We start from the raw sequence: 22,946 nt of genomic DNA on the forward strand, positions 1-22,946 counted from the left end.
AGCAACCTGGGCTGGTGGAAGGTGTCCCTGCCCATGGCAGGGGGGGGCACTGGAGGAGCTTTAAGGTCCTTCCAACCCAAACCATTCCATGACTCCATGGAATACTCTGCTCAGCAGCATCTCAGCCTTCAAGGATGGAGGAATTGACCCAAAACAGGTGACAAAAGGAGCAGAAGAAAGGAGTTTTCTTCCTCCACCAGCGTTGGCTCATTGGGGATCGAGGCTGTTCTGGGAACCCTCTGGAAGCAGCTGCCTCCTTGGGAAGCCCCATGACATGTTTGCTGCTGTATTTTGGGTTCAGAAGCCTCTTATTCCCCTGGGAGAGCAGACTTTGGGAGCTGCCTGGGACTGACTGGCTGGGCTGTGCCACCTTCCCAAGCCAGGGCTGGAGCCTCAGGAGAGCAGCGTTGCTGTGGCTCTCGTGGAACTCTTGGATTTCATTGTCCTGGGTGAACAAAATCAGGGATAAACCACTTTGGAGAGCCCAGCCCGTGGCCCTGGAGGGTGTGGGTTTGTGCCACAGCCCAAAGTTGTCCCCAGAGTGGAGCCCAAGAGCCCCGGGTGGGTGTGGGGGAGCTCTGGGTGCCCCCCTGAGCTTTGCTTCCAGAGCCTTGGGGGCACCTCTGACCCCTTGAATCCATGTGCTTCAAAGTTTGGCACAAAGCTGGGACCAACCCTGACCCCCCCGAGGTGGGGGGTGGTTGGTCTCCCTGGTTTCCTTGCTTGCATCCCGCTTTTCCTGAGGGAGGAGCTGCTCCTGCCTGTGGGGATCTGCCTCTCACTGGGAGCTGAGCGTGGAAAGGAGCTGGGTGGGAATTGCTGGAGCTGGGGGAGCAAACACCTTCCTGCAGCTCCCAGCTCTGCATCCTTAAAAGCAGAGCCAGGCAGCAGCACTGGCCCCTTTCCAAGGGCTGGGCTCCTGGGAATTCACCTGCAGCAGGGGCTGTGCATCCCAGGCTGGCAGCCAGCCCTGCCCTGTCACCCTTGGACAGCCTGGGGGACACACACAGAGGGTGCTGAGCACCCGGATCTGGCAGGGGTTTGGATCCCCTCAGCACCCGGATCTGGCAGGGGTTTGGATCCCCTCAGCACCCTGGGGTGCTTCCAGGCTGGTCCTGCCACCGGGAATGTTGGTGTGGGCAGCAAGGGATGCACCTTCATCCCCGAGCTGGAGGAGACCCTTTGCTTTTTGGAGGGGCTTGGAGGAGTGGGGGAGATGGGGGGTTGTCTCTGGAATTAGGGGGATTTTGGGTGGCTCTAAAGCACACGTGGGTGGGGTTTTGGGTGGCTAAACCCCAACAATCCCACCCTGTGGTGCCGGGGGGGCTCTGGGAGAGTGGGAAGCAGCAGGAGTGATTGATGGCCCTGGGCTGGCTGCAGAAATTCCCTGCTCGGCTTCAAGTTTGCTTTCCAGGCACTTCTGCAGAGCAGGGCTGAGCGTGAGCCAGGTCCTGGAAGCAGAGGGACTGCAGTGAATCCTCCTTCCTTCCTTCCTCCCTGTGTGGCAGGACGGGATCTGCAGTGAGGTGCAGAGAGCTGCTGCAGCCCGGAGCTCCCGCTGTTCCCTGGAGAGCCACCGACTTAGCGGGATAAAAAAGGCTCTCAATCAATCCCAGGTAACTGAGGGAAGCAGGGAGGAGTGTCCTGTCTCCCTTGGCAGGGCTGGGGGAGCACGGTGACAGGCTCTGGAATAGCACTGCCAGCCCCCGGAGCAGCCCCAGGTCCCTGCAAACTGCTTCTCTCCTCCTCCCGGCCCAGCGTTCCCAGCCCCCAGATTTCATCCAGATTTCCTTTTTATCCCTGTTGGGGATCCCTATCCAGCTTGGACAGGGAACAGAGGACACAGTTCCTCTGTGCTGCTGCTGCATTTGGCTTTCAAGAAGCTCATTTGCATTTTAAACCCCTCCGCAAGCTCTTTTTCTTCCTCTTTTTTTTCCCCCAATGCTCTTTTTTTATCCGTTTTTTTTTTTTTTTCCACTTGGCTTTGCTTTCTGTGCTCCTGCCCCTCCAGAACAGCAAGGCCACTGCAGGCTTTCAAGGACGAGCCTCTGGATTCTTTTCCTGTCAAAGGAAAAAATGGGAAAACCAACCGTAAAAGCCAAATCCCCGCTGACCTTTCCCAAGGGCTGTCTGCTCCCTGCACATCTCCCTCCTCAGCTGCCAAGCCCTAAATCTGCCCTAAACTGCCTGAATTATATAAGAGAGCCTCAAGTGCTGGGTGGAAACCTCGAACCCTTGGAATTTAAAGCAGCACTGCTGGAGCAGGGATGGTTTCTGGAAGTCTGGAAGAGGCTCCCTTTGATCCCCCTCGGCTGCTCTGTCCCGTTGAGCTGCGCCTTGGGCTCGGCTCAGTTCCTGCCCCGCTGCCAGAGCTGTTCCCTGCAGGTGTGAGGGAGGTTTGGGTGTGAGTTTTCCCTCTAAAAGCCTTTTTTTGGATGAGGAGGGGTGAGCCCAGGGGGGATCACTGAGCCCCTGCTGCCCAGCAGGGTGGGCTGAGCAAAGTCAGGGCTGACCCCTGGAATCCTCAGCGACTCCCTTCCTCCTCCACGTCCCCTTTGGAGAACCAGCTGGTTCCTCCCTCATCCCAGAGCTGCAGGGTGCTCACCCTCCCATAGGGAATGGGCAGGAGCTGAGGAGGCTTCAGCTCCTCGTGACTCTTCCCGTGAGATCCCAAGCTCCCTGATTTTTATCTTCCTGGAGCTCTCCCCAGCCAGGAAAATCCCAACCCTCACCCTCTGTGCTCTCTGCCTCTCCCCCAGGGACCTGCTGCTGGCTGGGACCACCATGACAGACTCCAAGTACTTCACCACCACCAAGAAAGGTAAGGGGGGGAGCGGGAATGTCACCATTCATCCCAAAAGCACCCAGTTCTTACACCATAAGCCAGGCAGGGAGGGCTGTCCCTGTGGTGGGAAGCTCCTGTGGGAATGCCGTGGCTGACACCCTGCCCTGCTCCTCTCTGTGACACCCAGAGCAGCTCCTGGGACAGTGTGGGGTCAGGACACCTTGTCCCCAGGCCCCTGGCAGGGCTGGTGGCAGCTGCTGATCGGCTTTAGCGGCTCAGGAGCTCCCCTGGGCAGCACTCGGGGCCTTAAGCACTTTCCAGAGCGAGGAATTAGTGTGGAGAGGAGCCATGTGGCATGGCCCTCCTCAGCCTGCCAGCCTGGCAGGGAATAAGGAGCTCAGGAGGCTCCAGGAGGGCAGGAGGTGGTGCCCTTGGCTGGGCCTGCAGGGGCTGGGCTGGGGAATCGCTGCCCCAGGCAGAGAGGGCGTTTGGGAACCACCATCCCTCACGTGGGCTGGAGGAGCAGTGCCCAAAATCTGCCTGCTGGGGGGACCTACCATCCTCTGGGAAGGGAGGGAAGGGAGGACAGGGCCTCCCAGAGCCGTGTGTGGGGCTGGAGCTTGGCTGTGTGTCCGAAGTGCCCATGGGATAACCCCCTGTGCCCGGGGGGGCTGGGCCCTTCTGCAGCACCTCCCGTCCCTGCAGGGCTGCAGTAGCCGCAGGGATGCCCCAGCAGGCTGGTATCCATTTCCAGGGAGAAGAACTGAGCCCCCAGAGCAGCCCCAGACCCCAGCAAGGCATTTGGGAAGTTAAATCCCCCCTCCCAGGGCTGGCAAAGGTGGCACGCAGGGGGTGGGAGCTGTGCCCACCCTCCCTCACCAGCAGAGAGTGGGTGCCCCTTCCCCAGGCCCTGAGCTCCCCCTTTTCCCACTTTTCCAGGGGAGATATTTGAGCTGAAGGCTGAGCTGAACAGCGACAAGAAGGAGAAGAAGAAGGAGGCTGTGAAGAAGGTGATCGCCTCCATGACTGTGGGCAAGGACGTCAGGTCTGTGATTCCAGAGGGTCAGGGAATGTCCTGAGCGGGAAGGGACCCACAGGATCATCCAGTCCAACCCCTGGCCCTGCACAGACACCCCAACAATCCCACCCTGTCCCTCAGAGCGTTGTCCAAACCAAGCTCTACCAGAAGTTCTTGCCATGAGTTAGGGAGAAAGGCTCTGGATAAACAGTGCTGCACTTTGCAGGCATCACTGCAGCCCAGAATTCCCACAGAACCCTTGGATTGCAGGGTGGGAGGGCAGTCCCTCAGCAGGGGATGGCAGGTGAGGTCTAGAGGGTCAGTGGGACAGCACTGGGGCTGAAAACCTCCCCAGCCAGGGAGTGAGATGAGGGAGGAAACTGCTGTCCTGGGGCACTGAAATTCTCCCAGACTTAGAGAGGAGCTGGGCAGCAGTTCTTAGGTGTTTGTGACATGGGATCCAGAGCCTGGAGCTCTCCCAGAACCAGGGGAGATTGAGCCATGCCCACAGAATCCCAGAATACGCTCAGTTGGAAGGGACCCACAAGGATCATCCAGTCCAACCCCTGGCCCTGCACAGGCCCAGCCCCAAGAGTCCCCCCCTGTGCCCCAGAGCATCAGCCAAACCCTCCTGGAGCTCTGGCAGCCTTGGGGCTGTGCCCACTGCCCTGGGGAGCCTGGGCAGTGCCCAACCAGCCTCTGGGGGAAGAACCTTTGCTTGAGATCCAACCTGAGCCTGCCCTGACACAGCTCCAGCCATTCCAAACTTGGATAGCTTGCAGGTTCCCCTTTCCTCCTGTTGCTCCAAGGGGTTTTCCAGCTGGTTTTCCCCTCAGGAGAGGCCTGAGCACCCTCCTGGCCACGGCTCTGCCTCCTGGAGGGCACTTTGTGCCCACGTGGCCGCCGGGCAGGCGGGAGCTCCCCTGGCTTTGGTTGTAATCTGGCTCAAAGAGGATTGGTCTGGCTGCCAGATGAGTTGGTTGGGATTATTCCCTCTCCCCTCATGTGTTCCTATAAACAAGCAGGACCTCCCAGGGGTGGTGGCAGAGGGGCTGTGTCGCTGCCCCGCTGCCCAAGAGCCTTTTGCAGCTGCTCCAGTCCCAAAGGTGGGGCAGCTGCTGTTCCTTCCTGCCTCCATCCATCTGAGTGAGCAGCACGTGGCCCCTCTGTGCCTTCTCCCTGCAAGGACCTGGCCCTGCACACCCGGGGCAGCATCAGCAGTTTGGTTTTCACGGTGCATTGGAGAGGAAAGGGAGGGAAAACACGCCCTGGGCTCCGTGCTGGGAGAGCTGGTGTGTCCCTGCTCCCAGAGCAGCAGCAGGGCTGTCTTGGGACCACCACGGAGAAGATCACGTGGATATGGCCTTCCAGGACTTGAAGGGAAAACAGGGAGAGGGGCTTTTTACAGGGGCAGACAGTGACAGGACAAGGGGGAATGGTTTTAAACTAGAAGAGGGGAGATATAGGTTGGATGTTGGGAAGGAATCTTTCCCTGGGAGGGTGGGGAGGCCCTGGCATAGGTTGCCCAGAGAAGCTGTGGCTGCCCCTGGATCCCTGGGAGTGTTCAAGGCCAGGTTGGAGCAACCTGGGCTAGTGAAAGGTGTCCCTGCCCATGGCAGGGGGTGGCACTGGGTGAGCTTTAAGGTCCCTTCCCACTCAACCCATTCCAGGATTCTGTGGCCGTGTCAACCCATTTTTTTTGGTGTGTGCCTATTTTAGGCTGCAGGAGGGCAGGTTCCTCAGTTCACTGCTCCCCAGGAGGTGCCAGGAAAGCCTGGTTTAGCCAGGAAAGCCTGGTTTAGCCCGGGGTGAGAGCAGCCACGGTGGGTGGCAGCTCAGCAGGCACTTCCCTGGATTTAGGGGTGCCCTGGGTTTGATCCTGTCAGGGATGGCTGGGTTTGCAGTGACAGAGAAGCTTCCAGGAGCTGAGGGACATCTGTCAGAGTGGGATAACCCCTGTGTTACCCCTGTGATCCTAATTGCCTCTCTGGGGTGCTTTAATAGTCTGATTGGTCTGTCTGTGGCTTTAATTGGTCTGTCTTTGGATGAAACAGCATCTCTGGCATCCCCCAGCTCCAGGGGTTTGGGAAGGGGAAGTCCCAGCTCCGTGCAGGCAGCTCCACTCCATCCCAGCAGAGCATCCTGGTGCTCAGGAATCACCCCAGGGAGTGGGGCTCTTCCCTTTGACTCCATCCTGTGAGGGTGCATGGAATCATGGAATATCCGGAGTTGGAAGGGACCCACAAGGATCGTGAAGTCCAGCTCCTGGTCCTGCACAGGACACCCCAAAATCACACCATGTGCCTGAGAGCCTTGTCCAGCACCTTGTGCCAGGGCTGTGGGCTGGGGCTGGGATACAGCAGAGCCATGTCCAGAGTTCAGTTTTGGTCCCTCAGGGGCTGCTTTGGGCTGGTCTCGGTACAGATCCGTGCAATCAAATCCACTGGGAATGGGCAGTTCAGCCACATCTGCTGCAGGGTGGGCTCAGGTCATGGAATCATAGAATCCTGGAAAGGGTTGGGTGGGAAAAGACCTTAAAACTTGTCTCGTTCCACCCCCTGCCACAGACAGGGACACCTTCCACCAGCCCAAGTTGCTCCAGCCTGGCCTTGGACACTTCCAGGGATCCAGGGGCAGCCACAGCTTCTCTGGGCAACCTGTGCCAGGGCCTCCCCACCCTCACAGCCAGGAATTCCTTCCCAATATCCCATCTATCCCTGCCCTCTGGCAGTGGGAAGCCATTCCCCTTTGTCCTGTCCCTCCATCCCTTGTCCCCAGTCCCTCTCCAGCTCTCCAGGAGCCCCTTTAGGCCCTGCAAGGGGCTCTCGGCTCTCCCTGGAGCCTTCTCTTGTGCAGGTGAACCCCCCCAGCTCTCCCAGCCTGGCTCCAGAGCAGGTTCTCCTGGCTCCAGGAGGGGGTGGGCCGTGGGAAGGGGGGTCCCCCGGGAGCGGGGCCGTGTCCTGCCCTCACCGGGAGCTCTGTGTTCCAGCGCTCTCTTCCCGGACGTGGTGAACTGCATGCAGACAGACAACCTGGAGCTGAAGAAGCTGGTCTACCTCTACCTGATGAACTATGCCAAGAGCCAGCCAGACATGGCCATCATGGCAGTGAACACCTTTGTGAAGGTGAGGGCAGAGGGTGTGAGTCCAAGAGTCACCAGGGGCAGCTCGACCCGGTGCTGGGTCACTGCACTGAGCTGCAAAGGGAGTGTGGGCAGCTTTCCAGAGCCTCTGCCGTCAGGAGGAGCAGCTCTCCTGGTTCTTGGTAACTGATTAAATTTGCTCAGTAATGCAGAAAGCTGTTTTTTTGGCAGCCACCCCGTGCCACTCGCTCTGTCGGGGCTGTGGGCAGCTCCGTCATGTGAGCCCGTGTGCTGGGAGAGCCCTCGTGATCTCCCACTTGGAGCTGGGAGCTGAAGAGTTTGTTAGGAGCCAAGGTGTTGCCAAACCACTCTGTGAAAAGGCTTGGTGGGCATTAGAGGGAATTTGGGTTTTTTAGGCAGGAAAACCCCCACAAGATAAACGCAATAGATGCGTTTCCCAGGTCAGGCGGCAGCTGGGTTGTGGTGTTTGGTGAAGTGATGAGTTCAGGTTCCTGGGGGTGCTGGGAGCGAGGACTGGTGGTGTTAGAACTCCGTGGGTGCAGAACAAGAGGTCCAACTTCTCTTGGGGGACTTGTTGTCGAGTGTTAAACCCTCAGCACCTGAGGAACCCCAAACCAACCCGGAGGTCCCGAAGGCACCGCTGCTGGCTGTGACACCAAACCTCCCCTCTGCTCCCTGCAGGACTGCGAGGACCCGAACCCGCTGATCCGGGCTCTGGCCGTGCGGACCATGGGCTGCATCCGCGTGGATAAAATCACGGAGTATCTCTGTGAGCCCCTGCGGAAGTGCCTCAAGGACGAGGACCCCTACGTGCGCAAGACGGCCGCCGTCTGCGTGGCCAAGCTGCACGACATCAACGCCCAGCTGGTGGAGGACCAGGGCTTCCTGGACACCCTGAAGGATCTCATCTCCGACTCCAACCCCATGGTGATCCTTTTTTTGCCTTCTCCGCCCTCTCTTCATCCAAACGCTCTAATTCATCTTCACATCCCAGACTCCCCTCCAGACTCTCTGTTTTGGTGTTAACAGGCCGCTGTTGGGGACTTCTTTCTTCTCAAGGCTGCAGGCTTTTCCCTGCCCTGTAAGCCCATCTCCTGGATGGAGGGTTTCTCCCTCCATTCCTTGGCTGTGTGTTATTACCCTGTTCCTAGTGGGGAGGAGGCTGCTCTGGGCAGCTCGGAGCAGAGGCTTGAATCTGATCCCACATAGCCAGTGGCTTTTGCCTCTGATCCCACATAGCCAGTGGCTTTTGCCTCTGATCCCACATAGCCAGTGGCTTTTGCCTCTGATCCCACATAGCCAGTGGCTTTTGCCTCTCGTGAGGTTTTCCTGGCAGCTGGGCTTTGGCTTCCCTCCCTTTCCCCAGGCTTTATGAGGAACTTTAAACCCAGCTTTCCCCAGAGTTTCTCTCCTCCCAGCCTTTCTTCCAGCTGTGGGTGTGGCAGCCAGGCCTGGAGCTGTGCAGAGAGGGATGGGGCTCCTTGGAGCTGCCTGGGGAAGGGGAGCTGGGCACAGGGCCAAGGCTGATTCCTGTGGAACACGTGGGAGCCGTTGGAGATGTGGTGTGGGCGGTGGGAGCGGGGTGGGGATGGCTCATCCCCTGCGGAGCCGCCGGTGAGTCGGAGCTGGTGCCCAGATGTCGGTGGGATGATGCTGAGGAAGCAGCTCATCCCCCTGCCCCACCTTTCCCCCAGGAGCCACCCTGGTGTCCCCTAACCCGTGTCCTGTCCCCTAACCCTTGTCCCGTGCCCCCTGGCAGGTGGTGGCCAACGCGGTGGCGGCTCTGTCGGAAATCGCCGAGTCCCACCCCAGCAGCAACCTCCTGGACCTCAACCCCCAGTCCATCAACAAGCTGCTCACGGCCCTCAACGAGTGCACCGAGTGGGGCCAGATCTTCATCCTGGACTGCCTGGCCAACTACATGCCCAAGGATGACCGGGAAGCCCAGAGGTGAGGGAGGCTCCGGGTGCTGCCGTGGTGCCGAGGAGCAGGGTTGGAGAGGGAGGGGATGGATGGGCAGGTGTCGATCAAAGCGCCTGGCACTGCCCCTTCTCCTCTGAGCATCCTCCTGCCCCTTGGAATGCTGCAGGAGGTGGGACAGCGGGCATCTGCTGGCCCCTGTGCCTTGGGCACAGCCATCTGGAGCCTGCCCTGGTCTTGTCCCCGTGCTGGCACCAGGATTGTGCTTCTTTATCAGCTGAAAATGTGGCTGCAGGGGACAGGAGGCCCTGGGGAGCCCCAAAACGGGGTCACTGCGAGCGGGTTCTGCAGGGCTGGGGAATAACCTTCATCGGGGCGTCCAAGAGCCTGTTCGGCGTCTCTTGGGAAGGTCCCAAGCACTGCTCAGCCTTCCTGCGAATGCCTTGTCCTTCATCCATGCTGGCAGCAGCTTTTAAGCGGGAAGAAGGGCTGGGGTCACCCCCTCTCCCCTCTCCTCGCCCGGCAGCATCTGCGAGCGGGTGACGCCGCGCCTGTCCCACGCCAACTCCGCCGTGGTGCTCTCGGCCGTGAAGGTGCTGATGAAGTTCATGGAGATGCTTTCCAAGGACCTGGATTATTATGGGACGCTCCTGAAGAAGCTGGCCCCGCCCCTGGTGACCCTGCTGTCCGCAGAGCCCGAGCTGCAGTACGTGGCTCTCCGCAACATCAACCTCATCGTGCAGAAGAGGTGTGTGCCCAGCTGTCCCTCTTTCCCACGGGTGCTGCTTCCCAGTGCCTCGATCCCTCTGGTTGCAGCAGTGTCACGGCCCATCTCGTGGGTTTTTCCTTGTCTGTTGTTCAAAATCCAAGGGCTGAGCGCAGAGAGTCGTAAAATCATGGAATGGTTTGGGTTGGAAAGGACTCATCTCGTCCCATCCCCTGCCATGGGCAGGGACACCTTCCACTATCCCAGGTTGCTCCAAGCCCTGTCCAATCTGGCCTTGAGTCAGTTAGATGAGGGAATGAGCAGGGAATTAAGCTCAGTTTAATTTATTCTTTATTTGGGGGGAGCAAAGGATGGCAAAGCCAAGAGCTGAGAGACTTTGGTTTGGTCATTCCGTGTCTAGGGCGGGATTTTTGTGCTGTCAGATTTTGTCCTCCCTGAGTAAGTGCTGAGAGTCCTTTTGTCCCTTTGCTGATCTAAAATTCTGGTGGGCAGGAGGTGTCCAAGGCCCCACACGTGTGCCTGGAGCAGAAGTGTCCAGCTGGAGAGCCCTGCTCTGCCCACAGCCCAGTCAGATGATTTGTCCTCCTCCCAGTCAGCGCCGTGGTCGTCTGTTAAAAATAGTGCTAATTTCTGGGAAAAGAGGAAAGCAATTAGTGTCCCTGGGAGCGGGAATGTGGAAGGCAGGTTGGCTCCTTGGAGCTGGACTTGGCCTAACTCTTTCCCAGTTTAGAGGATGAGCTGGTGAGAAAGGTCCAGCCTAGCCCTGGGGTCTGGATTTGTGTCCCTGCTCCTTCAAAATGTCCCTTCCAGCCTTGGCAGGACAAACCCCCCCCCGTTGCCTCACGTCTGGCCTGTGTTTGCAGCAAGGTTGTGCTCTGTCCCCTGCAAAGGGGAGCCAAGGATCCTGAGGGGATAATTGTGCTGTCTTGGATTCCTTGGTTGGAATGGGCCCCCAAAACCTTGTGCTTGTGGCCAAGGAGCCTCATCTTCCTGGCCTGGAGCTGCTCCTTCTCCGTGTTTCCCCAGCTTATGTCCATGGGACGGAACCCTGGGGGGATAATCATGGTGTTTGGGATTCCTTGGCATGGAACAGGCCTCCAAAACCTTGGAATTGTGGTGGAGATGAGTGTGTGTATGTGTCCCCCTAACCTCTGCCTCCTGCCACCGCCAGGCCTGAGATCCTGAAGCACGAGATGAAGGTGTTCTTTGTGAAGTACAACGACCCCATCTACGTCAAACTGGAGAAACTGGACATCATGATCCGCTTGGCCTCCCAGGCCAACATAGCTCAGGTCAGGGGCTGGGGGAGGGCACCAGGGGGGATCCAAATCCCAGCCCCAGCTTCACGGGATGCGGCCGGGATCAGCTGTGCCACCCATTCTGCTCCGGCTGGGTTACTGTGCCACCCAGTCTGCTCCAGCCAGGTCACTGCCCCGTGTTCCTGGTGGCTTGTCCTTGCTGCCAGGCCCTCACCATGCTGTCCCCTCCCTCAGGTGCTGGCAGAGCTGAAGGAATACGCCACGGAGGTGGATGTGGATTTTGTGCGGAAGGCGGTGAGAGCCATTGGCCGCTGTGCCATCAAGGTGGAGGTGAGGGCTGGGGCACCTCTGGCTGGGCAAGGCACGTGGTGGGCATCTCATCCTGGGATTTAGCACTGCCCTGGAGAGCTGGAGCCTTCCCGGGTCTGGGGATGAGCTGTGGTTGTTCCACAGGGGTGTCAGGGGGGTGTTTCATCCCCTTGGCCGCTGGAGCTGTTCCGGGGTCCCTGCCCATCCCGTGCCCCCTTGCAGACCCAGCAGCTCTGCCTGGGGTGGCACTGCAGTGGGTGGTGCCAGGGGCTTGTTGGGCATCACAGTGGGGATGGGAGGGAGCTGATCCTTTCCCAGGGACATGGGAGGGAGCTGGTCCCTTCCCAGGGACATGGGAGGGAGCTGATCTCTTCCCAGGGGCATGGGAGGGAGCTGATCTCTTCCCAGGGGCATGGGAGGGAGCTGATCTCTTCCCAGGGGCATGGGAGGGAGCTGATCCCTTCCCAGGGGCATGGGAGGGAGCTGATCCCTTCCCAGGGGGATGGGAGGGAGCTGATCCCTTCCCAGGGGGATGGGAGAGCACGGGTCCCTTCCCATGGGCTGGAAGGGCACTGCTTCCTACCCGAGGAGCTGGGAGGGCACAGATCCCTTCCCAGGGGGCTGGGAGGGAGACAATTCCTTCCTGAAGAGCTGGGAGATAGCTCATCGCTTCCTGAGGTTCTGGGAGGGAGTCGATCCCTTCCCGAGGGGCTGGGAAGAAGCTGATCCCTTCCCGAAGGGCTGGGAAGGAACCAGTCCCTTCCTGAGGGCTGGGAGGAAGCTGATCCCGTCCCGAGGAGCTGGGAGGGCACAGATCCCTTCCCAAGGGGCTGGGAGGGAGCAGATCCCTTCCCAAGGGGCTGGGAGGGAGCTGATCCCTTCCCAAGGGGCTGGGAGGGAGCTGATCCCTTCCCAAGGGGCTGGGAGGGAGCCAATCCCTTCCCAAAGGGCTCCTTACAGGCTTTGCTTCCCTGTTGGAGTAATTTGCCAAAGGGGATTATTAAAAACCTGGCTGGAAGGGTGGCTCTGCATGGCTGGAATGCTTCCCGTGGGCAGAGAGGAGGCTCTGGGAGCACGGAGAGAGGAGGAGGAGGAGGAGCCAGACCTGGGTGTGAAGGGGAGACCACACTCGCGTCCCCCCCGTGCTCGGGGTTGGGTTGGGACACTCGTGTGTCCCCCGTGCTCTGGGTTGGGTTTGGGGGGTGCGTGGCAGGGATGAGGAGGTGTGGGAACGGCAGTGGAGGCTTTGGGATGGGGCTGGCAGGGGGTCCCTGCCCGTGTGACCGAGTCCCTCCGGCAGCAATCGGCCGAGCGCTGTGTCAGCACCCTCCTGGACCTCATCCAGACCAAGGTCAACTACGTGGTGCAGGAGGCCATCGTGGTCATCAAGGACATCTTCCGCAAGTACCCCAACAAGTGCGTGGGCCTGGGTGAGCCCCTCCTGCCCCTCTGTGCTCGAGGGGCCCACGAAGCCCCTGGAGTGGGTGAGGGATGGGGGGATGGAGCCCCCGGAGCCTCCCTGCAGCACAGCTTCAGGTTCTCACCACTCAGCGCTGCCCCGGGAGTTAAGCTGGAGGCAGGAAAGTTGTCCCCAGCCCCAGGAATGCCCCCAGCCCTCCCCCTGGGATGGCATTCCCAGAGCCAGGGACCCCAATGGAGGGAGCTGCCGGGGATGTGGAGGTTCCTTGTGTCAGCAGAAACTGGCTCTGGCTCTTAATCCAGCTCCTGGTGCTGGAACAAGGGCAGCAGGAGGAGAGGGGAGGGAATGTTCCAGCTGAGCCAGGATGAATAGGCGAGTCTGTAATCAGGAAGTCAGGGACTAATAGTGGGAATAAATACTAATGAACTGAATTGGTAACGAGCAGGAGCTCTGCAGGAATAACCAACAGCTCCAGAGAGGAGCAGATCAGAGGAGTGGGGCTGAGGGGTTAATCCAGAGCAGGGAGTGTGCTCTGGGATCAATGAGGGCACTGGGGAGAGGGAACAACCCCAGGCAAGGTGCCCTCGGCCATGCCCTGGTTCTGCTGAGGGGATGGGATGGAGTTTGGAGTTAGGGTGGACTGGGGTTTGGGTTTCCTGCTCTTGGTGAGTGAACAGATGTCATCTCCTCCTGGGGAAGGTACGAGAGTGTCATTGCCACCCTCTGTGAGAACCTGGACTCCCTGGATGAGCCCGAGGCCAGGGCTGCCATGATCTGGATCGTGGGGGAATACGCCGAGCGCATCGACAACGCCGACGAGCTGCTGGAGAGCTTCCTGGAGGGATTCCATGATGAGAGCACCCAGGTGGGGCAGGAGGAGTGGCTGGGTGAGGGGGACACTGTGACACAGCTTGTGCTGACTGGAGTGGAACAGTCTGCTCTAAAGGAGCGGGAAGGTGTTGCTCTGCCAGGTGTTTGGAGCAACCGTGTCCCACAGCAGCTCCGGGTGTAGGATGTGATCCAGGGCTTGGAACAACCTGGTCAGTGGAAGGTGTCCCTGCCCGTGGCACGGGGGTGGAATGAGATGAGCTTTAAGGTCCCTCCCAACCCAAACTATGCTGTGGTTCTATGAAATGCCACCATGGTGTTGTCCCGAGCACCTCCTGCCATTCTTGGCTGGGAGGGACCAAGAGGTCACCTGGTCATCCCGCTGTGCCAGCACAGGATCAGCCCTTCGGAGCTGGGAAACAGAGCCAGGCAGCTGGAATGAGCACAGGGAGCTGTGCCTGCCCTGCCCTGCCTGCTGGGGCACATGAGGTTTGCCTGTGGAATTGTGGAGGGCTTCCACCTGTTCCAAGCGCTGTGAAACTAAGGGACCGTGAGCAGGGCAAAGCCTGGAACTGTGGAATAGCCAAACCAGGGATTCTGACTCCCTGAGGGCTCTGAAGGGGCTGTCAGGGGCAATTCCTGCTGCTTATCCTCGTGGAAGTCAGGGGATGCTCTGGCCTGTGGGACTGTGTAACCTGCTCCCAGGATCTTGTCCCGTAACATCTGGATCCCTCCGTGTTCCTGAGGGTGTGGGGATGGGCTGGGAAGGGGCTGCCCAGCTGGCTGGGAGCCACACGAGGTGCCCTGGCTCGTGTCACTGCCACTGACGTGGCCACCCTGGCTTTGGTCCCTCGAAGGGCAGGTCGGGGTTAGGTCCTGGCAGCTCCTCCAGGGAAAATCCCGGTGTTCCTGATGTGTCTGTGTGTGTCCATCCCCAGGTTCAGCTCCAGCTGCTCACGGCCATCGTGAAGCTGTTCCTGAAGAAGCCCACGGAGACCCAGGAGCTGGTGCAGCAGGTGCTCAGCCTGGCCACGCAGGTGGGTCACACCCCGGGGCCTTCCCGAGGGCCTCCCAACCCCGGGGGAAGTGGGAATGGCCTGCTCATGGGACAGCAGGTAATGGGGAGCTTAATGCAGAGTCATGGAATGGTTTGGGTTGGAAGAGACCTTGAGGATCTTGTTCCAGCTCGCAGGGACACCTCCCACTAGCCCAGGTTACTCCAAGCCCAAGTGTCCAACCTGGCCTTGGACACTTCCAGGGATCCAGGGGCAGCCACAGCTTCTCTGGGCAACCTGTGCCAGGGCCTCCCCACCCTCACAGCCAACAATTCCTTCCCAATCTCCCATCTATCCCTGCCCTCTGGCAGTGGGAGCCATTCCCCTTGTCCTGTCCCTCCATCCCTTGTCCCCAGTCCCTCTGGGAATGCTGATGGTTGAAATCCTGGAGAGCACAGACACTCCCACGGCCTGGGAGGCTCCATCCCAGCCCAGGATGGTGGACTCCTGAACTTTTATCCCCATGATCCCTCCCAGCAAGACTTAGATGGGAAAAGGAGCTCTGAGTAGCTCTGTAGTAGCTGCAGCAGCTCTGAGTAGCTCTGTAGTAGCTGTAGTTACTCTGAGTAGCTGCTACAGTAACTTGGAGTAGCTCTGTAGTAGCTGCAGTAGCTCTGTAGTAGATGCAGTTGCTCTGACTACCTCTGTAGTAGCTGCAGCAGCTCCAAGTAGCTCTGTAATAGCTGCAGTAGCTCTAAGTAGCTCTGGAGTAGCTGCAGTTGCTCTGAATAGCTCTGTAGTAGGTGCAGGAGCTCCGAGTAGCTCTGTAATAGCTGCAGTAGCTTTGTAGTATCTGCAGTAACTCCGAGTAGCTCTGTAGTATTTGGAGCAGCTCCAAGTAGCTCTGGAGTTGCTGCAGCAGCACTGAATAGCTCTGGAGTATCTGTAGTAGCTCTGGAGTAGCTGCAGCAGCTCCAAGTAGCTCCTAGTAGCTGCAGTAACTCTCACTACCTCTGTAGTAGCTGCAGCAGCCCTGAGTAGCTGTGCAGTAGCTGTGTAGTAGCTGTGCAGTAGCTGCAGCAGCCCTGAGTAGCTGTGGAGTGGCTGCAGCAGCCCTGAGTAACTCTATAGCAGCTGTGCAGTAGCAGCCCTGAGTAACTCTATAGTAGCTGTGCAGTAGCTGTGGAGTGGCTGCAGCAGCCCTGAGTAGCTATGGAGTGGCTGCAGCAGCCCTGAGTAACTCTATAGCAGCTGTGCAGCAGCTGTGCAGCAGCAGCTGTGGAGTGGCTGCAGCAGCCCTGAGTAACTCTATAGCAGCTGTGCAGTAGCAGCCCTGAGTAACTCTATAGTAGCTGTGCAGTAGCTGTGGAGTGGCTGCAGCAGCCCTGAGTAACTCTATAGCAGCTGTGCAGTAGCAGCCCTGAGTAACTCTATAGCAGCTGTGCAGTAGCTGTGGAGTGGCTGCAGCAGTCCTGAGTAGCTATGGAGTGGCTGCAGCAGCCCTGAGTAACTCTATAGCAGCTGTGCAGCAGCTGTGCAGCAGCAGCTCCCCGTGGCTCCAGCCCTGATTCCCGCCCTTCCCGCAGGACTCGGACAACCCCGACCTGCGGGACCGGGGCTACATCTACTGGCGCCTGCTGTCCACGGACCCGGTGGCCGCCAAGGAGGTGGTGCTGGCGGAGAAGCCGCTCATCTCGGAGGAGACGGACCTGATCGAGCCCACGCTGCTGGACGAGCTCATCTGCCACATCGGCACGCTGGCCTCGGTGTACCACAAACCCCCCGGCGCCTTCGTGGAGGGCGGCAGGGGCGTCGTGCACAAGAGTTTGCCCCCGCGCACCGGATCGTGAGTGCTCCTGGCCCCGGGGGCGCCGCCGGGAGCGCGGATCCGCAGCAGGAGGGGGGGATGCTGTGGGGTGCTGGGCGAGGAGGGAGCTGGGACCCCATTCCCGAGGGAGCTTCTGGAGGGGCAGGGCGGTGGGTTTGGCCCTGCAAGGCCGGAGGAGTGATCCCGGTGGAAGGGTTGTGTCTCCTGGCTGTGTGCGCTGGGAAGGAGCTGAGCTGGGACCCCATTCCCGAGGGAGACCCCATTCCCTGTAGGGGCAGGGCTGTGTGGGTTCAGTAGGGACAGGGCTGTGTGCATTCAGAACTGTCCTTAAAAAGAAGGAGTGATCCCAGTGGAAAGGTTGCGTCTGATTGTATCCACTGTGGTCAGAGTGGGACCCCATTCCTGAAGGAGGGTCTGTAGGGATAGGGTTGTGTGGGTTCAGTATTGTCCTTAAAAACCTGGAGGAGTGATCCCAGTGGAAAGGTTGTGTCTCTGCTGGCTGGGTGTGCTGGGCAAGGAGGGAGCTGGGACCCCATTCCAGAGGGAATGGTTTGTAGGGGCAGGGCTTTGTGGGTTCAAAGCTGGAGGAGTGATCCCAGTGGAAAGGTTGTGTCTGCTGATTGTATCCACTGTGGTCAGAGCTGGGATCCCATTCCCGAGGAAGGGTCTATAGAGGCAGGGCTTTGTGGGTTCAGCATTGTCCTTAAAAAGCTGGAGGAGTGATCCCAGTGGAAGGGAATCTCTATGAGAATGTGTTGGGAGCCGTGCTGGGATGGGGGAGGTCTCTGTTCCCTGTGGAAGTGTTGGGAGCCATGGTGGAATGGGGGATAACAGTTGTAGTGTTGGGAGCCATGCTGGGATATGGGGTCACAGCTGGAATGTTGGAGCCATGCTGGGATATGGGGTCACAGGTGGAATGTTGGAGCCATGCTGGGATATGGGGTCACAGCTGGAGTGTTGGAGCCATGCTGGGATATGGGGTCACAGCTGGAGTGTTGGAGCCATGCTGGGATGGGATCCCTGCACACTCCCTGCAGAGCCCAGCTGGGTGAGCTCCTGCCTCCAGCCCTGCCCAGTCTCCAGCCCATCTCCAGTGTCCCCTTGCCCTTCCCTGCAGGAGCGAGAGCGCCGAGAGCCCGGACACGGCTCCCGCGGGGGTGCCGGCAGCGGATCAGCCCTCGGTGATCCCCACGCAGGGGGACCTGCTGGGGGACCTGCTCAACCTGGACCTGGGTCCCCCCGTGAGCGGGCCACCCGTGGCCACCTCCTCGGTGCAGATGGGCGCCGTGGACCTCCTCGGGGGGGGCCTGGACAGCCTGGTACGTCCCCGGGGGCTCCTGCCACCATTCCTGGATATCCCGGTGGCACCGTGCCGGGTGTGGTGCTGGCTGTGGTGGGGAGTGTCCTGGGATAGGGCAGATATATCAGCCTGGAGGTATCCAGGCTGGTCCTTCCCTCCTCTGGTGGGTGCAGGCAGAGGGGCACTCGCCCTAATTTGTCTTGTCCTCACGTGATGGCTGGAGGGCTCCCACCCCCTGCTCCCCAGTCCCTGTGGATGTTCCCACTCCATGTGCTGTGCTGCAGGAGTGGCTGCTCTTCTGCCCCCCCTCTGACCCCCACATTGGGGGTCACTCCCAGGGTGTGGGGTGGGAGCTCTGGAGGTGACGGGGTGTCCTCCTGGACCCGTGTCCTCCTGGGAACGCGGCCAAGCAGCGGTTTGGCCGCAGGGTGAGGCGGGATGGAAACCTCTCCCTGCCTGGGAACACCTGCCCTGTGGGTGCTGGAGACGGTCCAGGCTCCCTGAAGGAGCAGAGTTTGGGGTTTCCTCCATGGCTCATAAAATCCAGCGGGTTTGCCCCCAGGGGAGGCGGCGCCGCTGCCTTTGCTGCTCCGGAACCTTCCGAGCGCTGTCCCGGCTCCGTGTGGGATCCCAGCGGGGCACTGGGCTGTGGGCATGTGCTGCTGTGTCCCCTGGCTGCAGGGCAGGGACAGACAGACACCTCAGCACTAACCTCTCTCCCCTCCTCCCCTTCTCTTCTCTCTCTGTTTTCGGGCTCTTCTCTCCTGCCCTGTCTCTGCATGCTGCTGGCTCTCCTTTCCACCTTGCTGCTCCTGCTTGGAGATGGGGGACGAGTCGGAAGGGGTATGGATCAGCCCTTTTCCCAGCCCTGTGCCCGCCCCTGGCTGCCCCTGCTCCCCATCCTGAGCCCTCTGTTCGCTGCCCCAGTGCCACCCCCTTTCCCTGGGGACAACCAGGCCCCCCCCCAGCTCCTGGCACGGAGCATCCCGACTCCAGGCCTTTGCTGCCCCGCTCTGATGCTTTCGGGGCGTGCCCAGAGGGGGCATTTTGGGGGATCCCTGTGCCCTCAGCCCCTGCTGATGCCCCTTCCTTCTCTTGCAGTTGCGAAGTGATGTGGGAGGCAGCCCTGCTGTGAGTGTGCCCAAACCTTCTCACCCTCTGCATCCTCTTCCTCATCCTCCTCCTGTGCCTCCTCTCCCTCTCCCCTGGTGCCCCCGTAACCCCTCCCTTGTCCCCACAGATGGGCGGTGGCAGCGGCGGCTTCGCTCCAGCTCCCGGCACCGCGGTGCCCTCAAACACAGGGGCACCCCTGGGCAGCGGCCTGGGGGACCTCTTCGACCTCACTGGCGGGGTGGGGACCCTCTCAGGATCCTACGTGGCTCCCAAAACGGTGAGTGGGACACGGAGCTCAGGGCTGGGGGGGGGCACAGCCCCCCGTGCCCCGCTCCCCACAGGGGCTGCTTTGGGTGACACCCCGAGGGTTTCTCGTCTCCCCTGCCCAGGTCTGGCTCCCTGCCATGAAAGCCAAGGGGCTGGAGATCTCTGGCACCTTCAGCAGGCAGGTGGGCTCCATCTCCATGGACCTCGTGCTGACCAACAAAGCCCTGCAGGTCATGTCCGACTTCGCCATCCAGTTCAACCGCAACAGGTGAGGCCCCACCCGTGTCCCCTGTGACCCGGGAGGTGCTGCCCACACCCCTGGGAGCGGTTTTGTGGAGCAAAGGGTGGGAGGAAGGAGCTGCCAGGGCTGGGAGCAGCCTCTTGTGATGAGCCTTCTCTCTGATGGCTGTGCTGGTGATGAGCAGCAAACCAAAGCCTCTAAGAAGTTGGCTGAAGAGGCTGTTCCTCGGGGCTCTGACCCTCGTCCTGCCCTTTGTCCCGGTGAACTGGGGCCTCCTCTTCCCTCAGAGGCCCTGAGGGAATGGGGCAGGAATGCTAAAAGCGGGGTGTAGGAGGAAAGGGGGCAGATTTTGGGGCTGCCCCAGGGTGGGCAGGACAGGAGACAACCCCGTGCTGGGCTGTGCAGGGGCAGCAAGGTGAGTGAGTTCCTGGGTGTTCCCGGGATGCCGGTGGAGGAAGGTGGGGAGCCCCGGGACGGTGCCTTGTGCCATCCCCTGCTGCCCCCCACCCTGACCCCCTGCCCTGCCCGGGTGTCGCCCCAGCTTTGGCCTGGCCCCAGCAGCTCCTCTCCAGGTCCACGCCCCGCTGGCCCCCAACCAGTCCGTGGAGATCTCCCTCCCCCTGAACACCGTCGGCTCCGTCATGAAGATGGACCCCCTCAACAACCTCCAGGTGGGCACCCCGGGGGTCTCTGGGCATGGGCAGGGCTGCTCTGGTGTTCCCTGGAGGGGGGGGTGGCACCTGGCTCCAGAGGGACCTGTGGGAGAGGGTGGGACACTTGCTCTGGGAGCCACCCCGGTGTTGAGTCGCCGTGTCCTCCCGCGCCAGGTCGCGGTGAAGAACAACATCGACGTCTTCTACTTCAGCACCCTGTACCCCCTGCACATCCTCTTCGTGGAGGACGGCAAGATGGGTGAGTGTCACCTGCCTGGGGGTGCCATCCCAGCCCCTGCAACCCCCCTGACCACGTTCCCCAGGCTGGCACAGCTTGTGAGCCCCCAAAAGCGGGTCACTGCCCCGAGCCCGGCCTTGGGCAGCGGCTGGAGGGGGTGCTGGGGTGACAGGGTGACATCCCTTCACTGCCACTGGTGCTGTGCCCCTGTGTTGTCACCCTTGGGGGTGGCCAGTGCTGCAGCTCCACCGTGGGGTCGGTGTCCTTGCTCCCTGCAGAGAGGCAGATGTTCCTGGCCACTTGGAAGGACATTCCCAACGAGAACGAGACCCAGTTCCAGATCAAAGACTGTTCCCTCAACGCAGGTGGGTCCCAACCCCTCGCTCAGGTCGTGGCTCATCCCAGTTATCCCAGGCTGTGGGGAGCAAGAGTTCCTTCTCCCTGTGCCCACCTCATATTCCCAGGAAGGAGATGCTGCTTTTGGTGCCCTTGGCTCCCTGTAGGAATTTGGCAGGTTGGAAGCAGATGAGTTTTCAGGTCCCTTCCAACCCAAACCATCCTGTGATTCCGAGTCGCTCTGCCTGCTGGGGCTGTCCCTGCCCTGGGGGCAGTTGCTGTGCCCACCCTGGGATCATAAAACCATGGAATTGTTTAAGAAAAGACCTCCAAGATCATCAAGTCCAACCCTTCCCCAGCACTGCCAAGGCCACCATGTCCCCAAGTGCCACATCCATGTGGCTTTTAAATCCTGCCAGAGATGGGGACTCCATCAATGCCTCACCACCCTTTCCAGGGATAAATTTTCCCTAATATCCAACCTAACCATCACAGGGAGGGGAGGAGACGGGGCAGGAGCAAGTCCAAGGGGGGTTTGGATCAGCCCAGCCCTGCCAGCCCCTCTCTCCCCTCCCAGATTCCGTGAGCAGCAAACTCCAAGGCAGCAACATCTTCACCATCGCCAAGAGGAACGTGGAGGGCCAGGACATGCTCTACCAGTCCCTGAAGCTCACCAATGGCATCTGGGTGCTGGCAGAGCTCCGGATCCAGCCCAGCAATCCCAGTTTCACGGTGTGTCCCGTCCCCAGACCTGCTCCCGACCCCCCTGGGCAGCTCCCTGCCTTCCCTGCTCCGAGCCTGGGGAGGGCTGGGTGGCACATCCGTGGTGGTGGGACCCCCCCCAGCTGCTGGTGGTGCTGGTGCCAGTCCTGCTGTCCCTCTGGCATGGGGAGGGTGACAATTCCCGCTGGGCTTCTCCGTGGGAGCAGCTGAAGGACACAGAGAGCTCCCACCCCACCCTCACACCTCCGTTAAAATAATCCCCCATCCCCTCCTTGGAGCATCCCCAGCCCTGCCCTGAGCAGGGATGAGCCATCCCCGTGTCCTGCTTTCCCTGTGCCCTTCCCACGCCCCTCACAGCCTGGTTTTGGGGTTGGGATGGGCCGTGTGACCTTCACTCACCTCTCTGTGTCTCCGTCCCTGCCGCCCGCCCTCGCCGGCCCGCCCGCCCTTGCAGGATTTGGAGGTTAGCACACTGGTTTTTCCCTGGCTTTGGGCTCTCTCTGGCTGCTGCCTGGATTTTCCACCCTCCCCCGATTTTTTTTTCCCCCTGCCCTGCCAGTCTCTTGGTGCCTCCTGCCTCTCCTTCGGGCAGGGCTGGCACGAGGAGCTGAACGTTTTGGAGGGTCGGGGTGTCCCTCCTGGGCTCACTGGGGGTGAGGAGAGCTGCCAGTCCTTATCCCAGAGGATCCTTCCTGAGCTCTCCCTGCTTGAGGAGCCAGTTGATTGCAGAACCATTTAATATTTAAGCAAACACCCAAAGGTGGCTCGTTCCTCTTGGGAGAGGAGGATGTTTTTGGGGAACCCTTCACCCCGGAGCACCAGGCACTGAATCCAACCCCTGCCTGCCCCCCTGCCTGTGCTGCATGTGGATGTGCTGCCCTGGGATGGTATTTTGGGGGTTCAGTGCCTTTAATATCCTTTTTCCAGCTGCAATAAGGAGCTGGATGCCCCTGTGGAGGAGGGGGTGCTGCAGCATGCAGGGTCTGCTTTGGGGCTGGTGACTCTCCAGTGTGGGGGGGAGATGCCATGACCCCCCTCTTCCCTCTCTCCCACAGTTATCCCTGAAATGCCGAGCTCCAGAAGTATCCCAGTACGTCTACCAGGCCTATGAGACCATCCTGAAGAACTGAGGTGCTGCTGCAGCCCTTCCTCCTCCTCCTCCTCCTCCTCGGCTCCCCTTCCCGCCTGAGGCAGCGGGTTGGATCCATGTGCATGTCTCCTTTCCTTCCTGCCAAGGAAGCAGCCCCTGGGACTCTCCCCTTGCTGGTGGGGCTGGGGGGGCACAGGGGGGCAGAGGGGCTGCTCCCAGGCCCTGATCCCTGTAGCAATCCGTGTTTGAGCGATGCCGTGTCCTCCTCGCTGGGGTCGCTCCCTCAGGATTCCCTTTTTCACCCTCTGGGAGCTGCTGTACCTGGGGGGGTGGGGGGGACCAAAAACCCACTTCCCCACTCACCCTGGGTCTCTTGGAGTGGTGTCTGGTGGTGGGTTCAGCATTCCAAACCCTGGGAATAGCACCTGGGGGCTCTCTCCCAGCCTGGTTGGGGCCCTGAGTGCTGTGGGATGGGGGGGCTCTGGCTGCTGATCCCTGGAGCCCTGGGATTTGGGGCTCAGTGCGCCTGGAGCAGGTGGAAAACGGCGTTGGCTCCTTTCCCCTCTCTCCTGCCTCTCCCTGGTTTTGTCCCCTGGTTCAGCAGAGCCGTGGGTGAGCCCCCAGCCCTTCAGAGAGGGTCTCCTTCCCATGGCAGCCCTTCCCAAAGCTCCCAGAAGGGCTCGAGGAGCTCAAATTCGAGGCTGTACTTAATGTGCAGATTAAAAAAAAAAAAAAAAAGGGCTTTTCCAGCCCCCTCCAGCTCCCCCTGTGGAGCTGGGAGGGCTCTGAGTGT

General features: G+C 60.3%; 1 protein-coding gene across 6 annotated transcripts in view; it reads left to right on the forward strand.

Moving 5' to 3' along the window:
* Nucleotides 1-1,383: 1,383 nt before the first annotated feature.
* Nucleotides 1,384-22,946, forward strand: part of AP1B1 (adaptor related protein complex 1 beta 1 subunit) — a 38,153-nt gene continuing 16,590 nt past the window's right edge. The window contains exons 1-24 of one of the 6 annotated variants that reach the window (XM_017837514.1): nucleotides 1,384-1,616; nucleotides 2,760-2,821; nucleotides 3,725-3,830; nucleotides 6,793-6,928; nucleotides 7,588-7,833; nucleotides 8,666-8,856; nucleotides 9,353-9,574; nucleotides 10,725-10,845; nucleotides 11,047-11,142; nucleotides 12,422-12,537; nucleotides 13,241-13,406; nucleotides 14,308-14,406; nucleotides 15,951-16,210; nucleotides 17,310-17,511; nucleotides 18,315-18,335; nucleotides 18,594-18,623; nucleotides 18,733-18,882; nucleotides 18,995-19,140; nucleotides 19,655-19,784; nucleotides 19,941-20,025; nucleotides 20,283-20,369; nucleotides 20,918-21,072; nucleotides 21,518-21,526; nucleotides 22,119-22,232. In XM_017837514.1, the coding sequence (XP_017693003.1) occupies nucleotides 2,785-2,821; nucleotides 3,725-3,830; nucleotides 6,793-6,928; nucleotides 7,588-7,833; nucleotides 8,666-8,856; nucleotides 9,353-9,574; nucleotides 10,725-10,845; nucleotides 11,047-11,142; nucleotides 12,422-12,537; nucleotides 13,241-13,406; nucleotides 14,308-14,406; nucleotides 15,951-16,210; nucleotides 17,310-17,511; nucleotides 18,315-18,335; nucleotides 18,594-18,623; nucleotides 18,733-18,882; nucleotides 18,995-19,140; nucleotides 19,655-19,784; nucleotides 19,941-20,025; nucleotides 20,283-20,369; nucleotides 20,918-21,072; nucleotides 21,518-21,526; nucleotides 22,119-22,193 (2,886 nt within the window). In that variant the 5' untranslated portion in view covers nucleotides 1,384-1,616; nucleotides 2,760-2,784 and the 3' untranslated portion in view covers nucleotides 22,194-22,232. Of the gene's footprint in view, nucleotides 1,617-2,759; nucleotides 2,822-3,724; nucleotides 3,831-6,792; nucleotides 6,929-7,587; nucleotides 7,834-8,665; nucleotides 8,857-9,352; nucleotides 9,575-10,724; nucleotides 10,846-11,046; nucleotides 11,143-12,421; nucleotides 12,538-13,240; nucleotides 13,407-14,307; nucleotides 14,407-15,950; nucleotides 16,211-17,309; nucleotides 17,512-18,314; nucleotides 18,336-18,593; nucleotides 18,624-18,732; nucleotides 18,883-18,994; nucleotides 19,141-19,654; nucleotides 19,785-19,940; nucleotides 20,026-20,282; nucleotides 20,370-20,917; nucleotides 21,073-21,517; nucleotides 21,527-22,118; nucleotides 22,941-22,946 lie in introns of those variants that run through there. The other 5 variants (XM_017837513.1, XM_017837515.1, XM_017837516.1 and 2 more) reach the window with 5 other exon arrangements.

Source organism: Lepidothrix coronata, unplaced genomic scaffold (genome assembly GCF_001604755.1).
Source record: "Lepidothrix coronata isolate B3197 unplaced genomic scaffold, Lepidothrix_coronata-1.0 Scaffold305, whole genome shotgun sequence".
Taxonomy (NCBI): Eukaryota; Metazoa; Chordata; class Aves; order Passeriformes; family Pipridae; genus Lepidothrix; species Lepidothrix coronata.